The 12,066-nt window shown below is 37.0% G+C and overlaps 1 protein-coding gene across 1 annotated transcript; it reads left to right on the top strand.

The window, feature by feature from the left end:
* The first annotated feature begins 9,681 nt into the window (after positions 1–9,681).
* LOC111406236 (non-specific lipid transfer protein GPI-anchored 1-like) lies at positions 9,682–10,897 on the top strand. The gene is made up of 2 exons (XM_023035532.1): positions 9,682–10,123; positions 10,563–10,897. Exons 1-2 carry the CDS (start codon positions 9,784–9,786, stop codon positions 10,760–10,762), a joined length of 540 nt encoding a protein of 179 aa, XP_022891300.1. The 5' UTR covers positions 9,682–9,783; the 3' UTR covers positions 10,763–10,897.
* Positions 10,898–12,066: the final 1,169 nt, after the last annotated feature.

The raw sequence follows: 12,066 nt of genomic DNA, 5'->3' as shown, positions 1-12,066 counted from the left end.
CCAAATCTTGATGAATATTGGAGGAGAACATAATCTCGTAGGAACCTCTAAACAAGAATCAATAGATCCAGATGAAAGTTATGCTCCGATGTATAATAAACCATATAGACAATTTTATGATAAAATAAGAAATAAACAACCGTCTAAAAGAAATAAATATAATAATAGATTTGAATTAAATAATAATTATGATAAACCTGTTAATCATAGAGGAACAAAATTAGACTTAGATTGCAAAATAGACACTAAGAAAGCCTTAATAACTTGGGCAGATTCAATGATCTTATTCCTTTTATATAATAAAGATGATACATGGGAAAATACTGAAAGAAGAATAAAATTTTTAATTGCATTTTTTGAAGAAAATGTTAGAAATTGGTGGGAAGGAATTAGTAGTGATACAAAATTATTAATAAAAGAAATGTACAAACAGAAATAATAAAGTCAGATAAACTAGGAATATAAATATTAGTAGAATATATTAGAAATGAATTTTTAGGAGAAAATTGGTTAAGAAATTATGGAGAAGAGGCAATACGAGAAGAAGATAATGCAAGAGTTAAATTAATTAATTTAAAAATCTGTGATATGTGTAAAATTAAAGAATATACTTGTGAATTCAATGATTACTATTATACTCAATTTTATAATAATGAGAATCAAGAAATATATCAAGATATGTATTACAATAAATTACCAGGGTCATGGGAATATATTTTAAAATAGAATTTGAAAAATATATTAAAGAAAAAATAGGAATACTTAGAACACTAATATCAAGAATAAAATTCTTGTTTGAAAGACTTGCATATATATGTCAACAAAGACAATTATTGAAAAAATCAGGAAAATTAACTAAAATAAGTTGTGAAGATGTGGAAAAACCTACAAGATGGGGGATGTTATTCTGAAAAAAGAAATAAAAGAAAGTATAAAAACAGAAAGTTTAAAAAAATATGGAAACTTTAAGAAAAAATACATAAAATTTGGAAGGAAATATTATAAAAGAAAAAATAATATACAGAAAAATAAACCTCATAAAAAAGATAAAAAAATAATGTAAGTATTGGAATTGTGGAAAAATAGGTCATATAAGTCCTGATTGCACAAAAAAAGTGAGAATATTACAAAAGAATTATTTTGAAATAGAAAGTGAATTAAGTGAAATATCTAACATTGAACATTATAATAATCAGGAAATATTTATAAGTGAAGCAGATTCAGAAGATAATGGATCAAAATCTGAATAGAGAAATTGAAGAAATAGAAAATAATAACATAGAAATTCAAGACTATGAGGGAATAGAAGGTTATGGATTAAAAGTAACTGTTGATAATAATAAATTTAAAAAAATACAAAAGTTATCCTTAGATTTGAAAATAGGAAAATGGGAAATTCTAGATAGAATATGGAGAAGAGAAAGAATAGCAATTGTTGACCTCGGAAATTGATCCTTCCACGTGGCCAATTGAAAGCTACTCCACGTATTCCTCCCTGCGCACAATCAACAAATAGTCAAGCGCACACGGCCGGAACCAACGGGGGCGGCGGTGGCCGTATACACTCCGACAGTCAAGTCAGGTTTAGGTGGTCGGAACAGTATCCAGGGGCTATACAAATCGATCAATAAAGGGGGAGGAGAATATATAAACTTGTTATGGAGTGCTGTGTATTAAGAGTTTCATTACCTTTGTCTCTTGCCAAACCTTGGATATTTATAGGTGGCATGAACCGTTGGATGTGGAACGCGTGTATACATCTAACGGTATGAAGCGTCTGCTCATAGGCATCAATCAGCCGCGTTTGTAGAGTGGGCGGACAGTTTATTTCCTCTGAGTTGAATTGACGTAAAGTTCATAAGTCACATCAACTAGCCTCGTGGAGACGTCAAATCAATTTAAGCCTTAGGTGTTGGACAAATCTCAAATTGGCGGCGGATCTTCTAACCGGGGTCCACTTGATCTCGACCTCGGAGGTGAGATGCTTCGGCAGATCAGTAGTAGGAATTGCTATATCACTTCGGAGAAACTTCGGAAGGGTCGTTTTCAGGTCGGAATAAATGGTGCTGTGGGGGGTCCACTTGATTTCGGCCTCGGAGGTGAGATGACACTTTGGTATCCGAGGCGTATATACTCGGAGCGTAACAGTGGTCCCCCAAGTCCGGGGATGAATATTTATATCATGCGTGGACTTGCTTTCCTGACCGGACCGCAAGTCATGGGAGTTTTGGGGGTTGATCCGTCACAGTAATCGAGGTTATGATAATAGGCAGATGTGCCAAAACTTCGTTATTGTGCGTAACGTTCGAGGCGGTCAAGCAGCATGGGACGTCGTGTAAGGTGCAACGAAGCTTCGCGAACACTAGTGCACTGACCCCACAGATCGACGCGTTGGGAGGGCTGAAACTTTGTAAAGCATGGGAGGGGATGCAGCGTCCGAGGCGATGTCCCAAAAGGGCCTTCGCGTCAGGTGCGTCTAAATTTTGTAAAGTTGAAGGAGGAGCTCATCTACCACCGGTGCGCTGACCCAAAAGGTGGACGCGTTGGGAGATAGCTGAAACTTTGTAAAGCATGGGAGGGAACGCAACGTCCGAGGCAATGACCCAATAGGGCCTTCGGGTCAAGTGCGTCTAAGCTTTGTAAAATTGAAGGAGGAGCTCATCTCCCACCGGTGCGTTGACCCAAAAGGTCGACGCGTGGGGAGATGGCTGAAACTTGGTGAAGCATAGGAGGAAACGCAACGTCCGAAACGATGACCCAATAGGGCCTTCGCGTCAGGTGCGTCCAAGCTTTGTAAAGTTGGAGGAGGAGCTCAATCCGAGGCGACCCAAACGTCAAATGATTTGACAACTGTTGCGTGTTTTCAAGGTGACAGTTGGGTGCCATGCCCATTCTCCTAAAAGGCTGCTACGGCTGCTAATTATTATTGACGGCTGGTTGTAACCGAGGTGACGCGTTTCAAGTTAGCGTAAAAGTCACAGCGACATCTTGGGCGTAGATCAAATCTGACGTTTCATTTCAATGGCCTAGATTGAGGATGCGACGAACGGCTTAGATTGATCGCATTTGAATTCAACGGTGGAGATCAGACTTGTTTTTTCTATAAAAGGAGGACTCTGGGGTTTTCTCAGACTTTCTACCCTTGCAAAACTAAGATTATACTTTGCTCTCAAATTTTTGGCGATTTTCGGCGTTTTGCAAACAATTCCGACGAGAAAAAACTAGACTTCCGGCGAGAAAAACTAGGCTTTCAGCGACCTTACACCATTTCCGGCTAGGAAAACCTCCAAACCCGTAAGTTTCAGCACCTATTAGGCTTTTAAATTTTTAAAGAATGGCCTCGGATGGGAGTTCGGGTTCGGGGAGGGGCTTAGAAATAGTGAGGGTGGACGAGCCCATTGTGACGACCTCCTCAGAAATAGCTGGGGCAATAATGGGGGGAGAACATATGGAAACGACCAGATAGCCCACCAAATACCTCTGTGCATTGGGGGCGTCAGACTACCCATCAAAATTAAGGGAGGCCGACCTGGGTAGACTTAGGACAGAGTATAGGATCCCTGACAACGTAGACTTAAGCCTCCCCGGGCCAGAAGAGAGAGCCTGTTACCCAAAGCCGGGCTGTGTGGCCATTAGTGAGGCGATCCTTAGGGCCGGACTTAGGCTGCTTATCCACCCATTCTTTAGGTTGGTGCTTAGGTCCTATGGGCTAGCCCCAACGCAGCTCAATCCGAACTCCTGGAGCCAGATGGTGGGCTCCTGGATGTTGTGGAAAGAGGCGTTATTAGGGGTGGAGATGCCCCTTTCAGTTTTCCAGACCCTCTATATTCCCAAGGTTACTGCCGGGGGGGATAAGACCCGGGGTTAGTACTACCTTACGTCATGGGGTTCCCACACTTCATTCGTGATCGATCTGTCGAGCTCCATCAAAGAATGGAAGAGCTCATGGTGCTGGGCAGCAGGGCGATGAGACACGATGGAGGGGGACCCCCTGGCTCCTCTTACAGTTCCAACGAAATTTTCAACACGTAATGAGTATAGTAGTTGCTTCTTTTATTTCTCTTCGATTCGACTTGTTTCTAACAGTTATGTTTCCTTTGTAGGTTCTCTTCCTCGGTGCGAGCTATCAACGAAGGACTTCGACACCATCTGTGTCATTTATCAGCTGCCTCAGAAGAAGAGGTCCTACCACAGGCTGATCCGGAAGAACATCCATTTTATTACTTACGATTTAATGGCGTCTCAAGGTAATAGGACCGAAGTCCTTACTTTTTATCTCGAACTCCCTAGACTTGTACTAATTCCTTGTTTGTTTCTTTACAGATAACTTTAACAAGAAGCTACCAGTGCGCCCCGACTTTAAGACCATCCAGAAAATGATGGCTGACGCACGAGCACTAAAGGCCTCCTCCTCCTCGTATAAAAAGCAAATGGAGGAGTTGGTGGAGGCCAGTAAGAGGCTCCAGCCTCCGACGGAGAAGGAAGTTCAGGAGGACCCGGAGGCTGACCTCCGAAGGAAGGGCAAGAAGAGTGCCGCCCCTCCCAGATGCCCAACTGTGGCGAGACCACCCCCAGTTTTAAGGCAGACCACCATTTCCACAGACGACGCCAATCTGTTGACCTCGGAAATTGGTCCTTCCACGTGGCCAACTGAAAGCTACTCCACGTATTCCTCCCTGCGCACAATCAACAAATAGTCAGGCGCACACGGCTGGAACCAACGGGGGTGGCGGCGGCCGTATACACTCCGACGGTCAAGTCAGGTTTGGGTGATCGAAACAGTACCCAGGGGCTATACAAATCGATCAATAAAGGGGGAGGAGAATATATAAACTTATTATGGAGTGCTGTGTATTAAGAGTTTCATTACCTTTGCCTCTTGCCAAACCTCAGATATTTATAAGTGGTATGAACCTTGGATGTGGAACGCGTGTATACATCTGATGGTATGAAGCGTCTGCTCATAGGCGTCAATCAGTCGCGTTTGTAGAGTGGGCGGACAGTTTGTTTCCTCTGAGTTGAATTGACGTAAAGTTCATAAGTCACATCAACTAGCCTCATGGAGACGTCAAATCAATTTAAGCCTTAGGTGTAGGACAAATCTCAAATTGACGATGGATCTTCTAACCGGGGTCCACTTGATCTCGACCTCGGAGGTGAGATGTTTCGGTAGATCAGTAGTAGGAATCGCTATATCACTTCGGAGAAGCTTCGGAAGGGTCGTTTTCAGGTCGGAATAAATGGTGCTGCGGGGGGTCCACTTGATTTCGGTCTCGGGGGTGAGATGACACTTCGGTATCCGAGGCGTATATACTCAGAGCGTAACAGCAATAAATGAATACCATAAGATTGAAAAAACTATAGATGTCGAGATAACTCAAGGAACACATAAAATAAACTGTTTAACAAAAAGTACAGTATCAGAATTATTATCAAAAATAAGTAAAAGACATAGTGAAAAGATCCAATATGTTTATTTAGCAGGAATACAAATAATGTTTAAATCTTTATTTAGGGAAGGAATAGATTCACCATTAACTGTAAGTTTACATGATGGAAGAATTATAAATCTTGAAGATGGTCATTTAGGAACTATAGAAGGAAATTTAGTATATCAAAAGTTAATATTTACTTGTTACCCAAAATATTGTGTCTCATTGAAAGATAAAAACTTTAATGAAGTCTTAGGATTACATTTCAAATTACATAGAAATGATATAATGGAACCAGGAGATCAAATTATGATTATGGAATATAGGGCATTATATACATTTACTAATTCTAATTATGGGAATATTTATTCCAATAAACCATACATAGAAATTCATAAGGAATGTAAGGATATTAGTAGAATAGTGGAACCAAACAAACAAATAAATCTTATTCCAGAAGAATATGAATTTAATATAACTAAAAATAAGCCTGAAATAATAGAGTTAAGAGAAGAAGAAGATTATAAAATAACATTTCACAATGGAAGGTTGATAAAGAAATCAAAAAGTCTTAGACTACCTAATAAAAAAGAATACTTGGGAGAAACTAGCGGTATAAAATAAATAAAACCTCATAAAAATATTGAAAATATGAAAATAGAAGAAAAATATTTTAACGGTAAAAGGTATATAAAATGACCAAATATATTGATAGATACAGGAGCTGGTGAATGTCATATGGCTGCAAATAAAAATGAAGGATTAATGACTTACAAGATAGAACCATATGAATACAGGAATTTTGATGGACAACTATGTATTACAGAATTAAATGTAAAGGTACCAATAAAAATAGGTGGGATTGATCTTTTAGTACCATGTTATTTGGATGAAAGTATGGATATTGAACCTCATATATTATTAGGAATGAGTTTTTTAAATGGATTAGAAGATTATAGTATAAAAAGCGAAGGATTATATATAACTCATAAAGGTCAAACTACATTATGTAAAATAGGAAGTGGATGAATAATCAAATAAGTTTTCCATTGGCAGTATATATACAAGTTACTGTAGTAGAAACAAACATAACAACTTGTATCTTAATTGATACAGGAAGTTATATAACAATTTTTAAAAATTTCTTAATAAAATCATGGAATAAAAATAGTAAAATAAAAATAACAGGAGTAACTGGAAAAAGTACTCAAATAATTGATAGTGCTGAAAAAGTTAATATAATATTTGGTAGTAAACAAGTTATAATAAATAAAGTATACAATTATAATAACCGAGAATGTGAGATATTATTAGGAAATGACTTTATCTAACAATTTCAATACTATAAACAAAATAATTACATGATAATGTTACAAACACTTTGTGTACATCTATTAAAAATACCAAGAGAATTTAGACCCTACATAGTTCAGTCAGCCCAGCGTTGTGATAAATGGGAAAAACGACTAATAGTACAAGATGAACTAAAAAATAAAAAACTATCATATAAAAAGATCCTAAAAACAGAAATAGAGATAAGTATGGAAAAAAAATCATAGAACAATTAGAAAAAATTTATGGAGAAAACCAATTATTATTTTGGAAACCATATCATCCTAAAGCTAAAATACAATTAACAGAAAATGTTATAATAAGAGTTAGACCAATAATGTATACCTTACATGATATGCAAGAATTTAAAATTCAAATAAAAGAACTATTAGAGCATATTAAAATTCGAAATGAGAGAAATAGAAGAATTTTGGAACTATTCCAATAAATTAGGATATTTTGTGCAAAATATGGCAAACCATTTCATTAAGAGTATTATAGACATTTTGGCAAGAATGAATAGTGATAGGCCATTTAGAAAAATCCCCCCAACATCCAACCAACGAGTACACATGTACGTGACCGACCCATTTCGTTGCAACTCGGGCATCTATCCCAGATCCATAATCGGGTTCTATTCCACTATTGACTTCACCATAACTGCACCAACTAAAACATTGAGACCTGTTGACAGTTGAGTCAAAACGATCGGACCCATAATATTCAGTATGATTTTCTTCATTTGTTATCCAGAAAAGTGGGTGGGACTGAAAAAAGAAAGATATTTTTGCGCATCTATGGTATTTTTTTTATGCCAAACAAGCACTAAAGACCATTGAGCAATTTGTAGTACAAGGCTGAAGCCTAACTTCTTTAAAATAAACTAGAAATCTATTGTGCCATTTTTCTGTTATTTCATGTCTATGTTATTGCGTGTGTTTTCCTAAAATTTTCATACAATCAAGTCATTGAACTATCACATTTTTGAGAGAGACGATCGTCCTATAATAATATGACTAACGGTAAATAACGTGAAAATATTATACTATGAAGATTGAAGAAGATATTTGATACCATGAAGATAAACACCATAAGTATTAATGCACCACACCGTTCAAGAGAACTAACTTTATTGTCTCGTAGTTGGTATTTGCAATAATATGCCCTTGTCTGGGAGACCTTTTTGTTTCCAATTCTAGCAAAAAGGTGACCGTTATACAATGCATATGTCAAACAAAGCCAGCCACCATTATGAACTATTTAAAGCAGAATGATCTTTTTGCCCCTTAACATTAAATTCATTCTTCATGAGAGAAGGGCAATTTTGGTATTTAATTTTGAGAAGTAGGCTATCCCATGCAAGGGCTATAATTGGGAAGAAGACATTTGATACTGTCAGGAACAAATTCACATTGGAGAAAAAGGCAAATATTTGTTTGCAAATCAAATATTTTTGGAATGTTAATACTTTATGATATTAAGGTCACCCAACTTTCAGCGAAGCTATATTTTAATCACTCAACTTTTCTTTTGTCACAAACCCATCACTGAAGTTCCGATTTGATTACAAATAGCTATTTCATCACGAAATATGTTCGTAACTTTTTGTTACTTATACGCATAAAAAAAGTTAGTTATATTTTATAGTAAGGGGGTGTTTGAACCACATTATTTTGGTAATAATGCATTCCTAAATAGTGTATTGACGGAAAATGTGTGGTTAAAAAATAAAGAAAAGTTTTTGATTTGCATGTAATATTATTTTATTGAAGAATGTGTGGTTGAAATGATGTCAAATCACTATTTAAGAATATATTTTTTGAAATAATGTAGCTCAAATAGGCACTAAATGTAAAATAACTTTTAGCCCATGTTTGGCAAAAAATTAAAATAAAGATTTTAATTTAAGTCAAAGTCAAAATCAAAAATTAATTTTAACTATATATTTTATAGGATCTCCAACTTTTTAATCACACATTTTATCAAACTTTTATCAAAATCTACTAAAAATCTAATTTTAATCTTCACCAAACATAAGCTTTATATAAGTGATTTTATTCTAAATTTAACCCACAAAAGATATCATTTATTTTAAAATTAACTTGTAGTAGTTTAAGCATTGATTTGATTAAGCGTGTTAAGTAATAAAATTATTTTTCTGAGGTAAAAACTGTAAAAATGGAAAAAAAAATTGCATTTGATAATTAGTTTGTTGACGATAGAAATCAGATTAACAAATCGTCTCACCTAGTCTGAACTTTCACTAGTTTTGACGCGCATACAAGAGCTAGAAATAAAATGACTATTTGGGAGGGAAATATTTAAATTGCATGCATTTCTCTTCAAATGAGGGGGGTATTTATACATTTCCCTTCAAACTTGGAAGTAATTTGATCATTTTGAGAAAATGGCAAATGATGTTTTCTTATTGACTATCTCATAACTGATTATATTAAGAGCCCACATATATTTTATTCATCCCTTGTAACCAATTTGGATTGGGGGAAAGGTTCGCAAGCTTTGGACTAGCCTTCTATGCTTCCGTTATCCTCGTGTTGATTTACGTTTTCGCCAACAGCCGACCAAATTCACGAATTTGGTTTCGAGGTTCAGCAGTATTCTCAAATCAACTAAGATAATTTGTAAAATCAAAAATAGTTCTTAATAAAGGGGATATTTTAGATTCTTCAATGCTTTCTAGAAAGCAAAATATAAATTATTTAGTAATTTAATTATTTACTTATAAGTAAATTATTTAAGCATTTCTCAATCCAACAGCCTTGACACAAACAATTCAAACATCTCAAGCTGACGCAAGCCAAAACCAGCGAACTTCCACTTGACAGCCATGACGCCACGTTGTATACTCTTAAATAACGAAAATCCACCCCAACCATCACCGCCCCACCGTCTTCCTCCCTCATTAAAAACTCCGGCCCCGCAGCACCGCCCACCCTTCAATTTTCACCATTAAATCTCACATCCCCCAATCTATCTAACAAAAGGGATTCTCAAAATCATGAAGGAATCATTTTTCTGTATCTGCTTCTTCTTATTCATCCTGAACGTTTGTGGTTTGGTGGCTTCAACTTCACTATACGAGCAATGCAGCAAAGAGTTTCAGAAGCTGAGCCCCTGCCTCCCCTTCGCCACCGCCAAGGCGGCGGAGCCGACCAAAGACTGCTGCGATATGGCGGCGAGTATAAGGGATAGCCACCCGGCATGTTTATGTTATATTATACAGCAGATTCATAATGGTAGCAATCCTGAGATAAAGAACTTGGGAGTCCAAGAAGCTCGTTTGCTTCAGTTGCCTTCTGCTTGTAAATTAGCCAACTCTAGCGTCAGTGAATGCCCAAGTAAAGCTTAATCTAATCTATGTTTCTACTCATTTCTCTATCTTCATATGTTTGGTTGTGCTTAAAAGTGTGATTTTTACCAAATTTTCTCGTACAGACGCATGTTTGAGAACAGCCGCTAAAATTTTTCTTTTAAACTCAACCAAACATCTTTAGCCAAGCATAAATTTTAAAGTAATCAAGTCTTAAAACAATTATCAGTAAAATGAGAGTTTGAATCCCGTTTCTGGTATTGCATCCTACACATTCCGCACAAGCATGGTTGGTTGGTTTTTTTTTTTTTTTTTTTTTTTTTTTTTTGGTGCTTTTGCTTTTGCTTTTGCTTTTACCTTATTTAGTAGTAGGTGTGTAAGTATTAAATAAACTTTAATGTCATTTTTCTTTGTTATTTCTAATATTATTATTTTATTTTTCCTTTCTATGTGGTGCACAATTACAGAACTCCTAGGTCTACCTCCGAATTCCCCAGGAGTTGCCATCTTCACCAATTCTTCCAATGCAGCAGGCAGAGGGACATCATCACCAGCAACCTCGGATTCTTCAAATGGATTCTGGCATCAACCTCGAATTGAAGGACCGATGGCAATTGCAATGTCCATCTTCCACTATGCATTCTCACTGGGGCTTTTGTTCTATTAGGGAGAATTTTTTTTTTTTAGGCACCTCTATGTTTCTAATCATACTTGCTAGGGCCACAGAAATAATTATTATTAGTAGCTTCTTCTCTCTTTATCTTTGGTCTATTCGTGCCAATGAAATGGTGTGTTATATCATCAATTCTTAACATAAACTAAGCACCGAAATTTAGGAGATCATTTCTTTATAAATATATAGATGTAAAATCGCCAGGCACAAAGTTATGCACACCCAAGCTTTAGTGATAACCCGACTCAGCATTGCCCATCTACTCGCACGTATAAAGAACTTAGAAATGGGCCAAGCATTTGAGATCGTCATTTTATATGAAAGCGAGATCCTAAAATGAAGTCACAAATGATAGAGAACCATAATTATGGTTGTTGATCCCAAAAAGTGTTGCCAACAGATGTCGGACCCACCCGCGCACACGTGAGCGAATGTCCTACACGCTAAGACACGTGGACTGTCTGGAATGAACCTCTTTAGGGGCGTGGGAGTAGCTCAACGACGCGGGACGAGTACGTTCGGAATCCGGTGGGATGTTCGTAATCCGATTGTACAATAATTACCAATCGGTGTTCAGGAATGTGAATGTAAATATGTATATGTTTGTATTGTGTTGTAAGACAATACTAAAGAGAGAGTAAAGTTGATTCTTGCATTAGCCTTTCGATGTTATATAGAGGAAGTATTTACATGCCCTTAGATGAGGTGGCACGTGACCTCATCTCCTTAACTCAAACATCCAATCATAGGCATCATCCTTGACTTGCTAGCTTGTTGCGCATTTATTGCTTGTGCAGAATCTCCATGCTAGTGATAAGACATGACATGTATACTTATGACAAACATTTCATCAATCATTCTAACAAGATCTTTACGTAGAAGATCTTTTGGGAGAAGTGATCATAGAAGATGAACCTTCATAGTTCGAGGGCCTCTACTTCAGCTTCGGATTCAGGGCTTCTACCACTCACGTAGTACTTTCGCTTTAGGGCTTCAGTTATCTTCAAAGGCCTCGGCATATGGGCCTCGGCTTGAAGGGCCTCGGATAAACAAACCACCTCAGCTGGAGCGCCACGTGATTCAGATTCAGTGGGCCATAGGCCCACGTAGGTTGGCCAAGTATGACAACACGTAACAATAGTCCCCCAAGTCCAAGTATAGTCATTTATGTAATGCGCGGACTTCAATGAAGTAAAGCCAGTGGATTGGGTAAAAATTGAAAGAATTTTTGAACCATAAATAATAGTCCCCCAAGTCCAAATATAAATATTTATATCATGGTTGGAGTTTGAAATGTG

Source organism: Olea europaea, chromosome 12 (assembly GCF_002742605.1).
Source record: "Olea europaea var. sylvestris chromosome 12, O_europaea_v1, whole genome shotgun sequence".
Taxonomy (NCBI): Eukaryota; Viridiplantae; Streptophyta; class Magnoliopsida; order Lamiales; family Oleaceae; genus Olea; species Olea europaea.
Note: the sequence above shows the minus strand (reverse complement) of the source record. Positions and strands in the feature narration are given on the sequence as shown.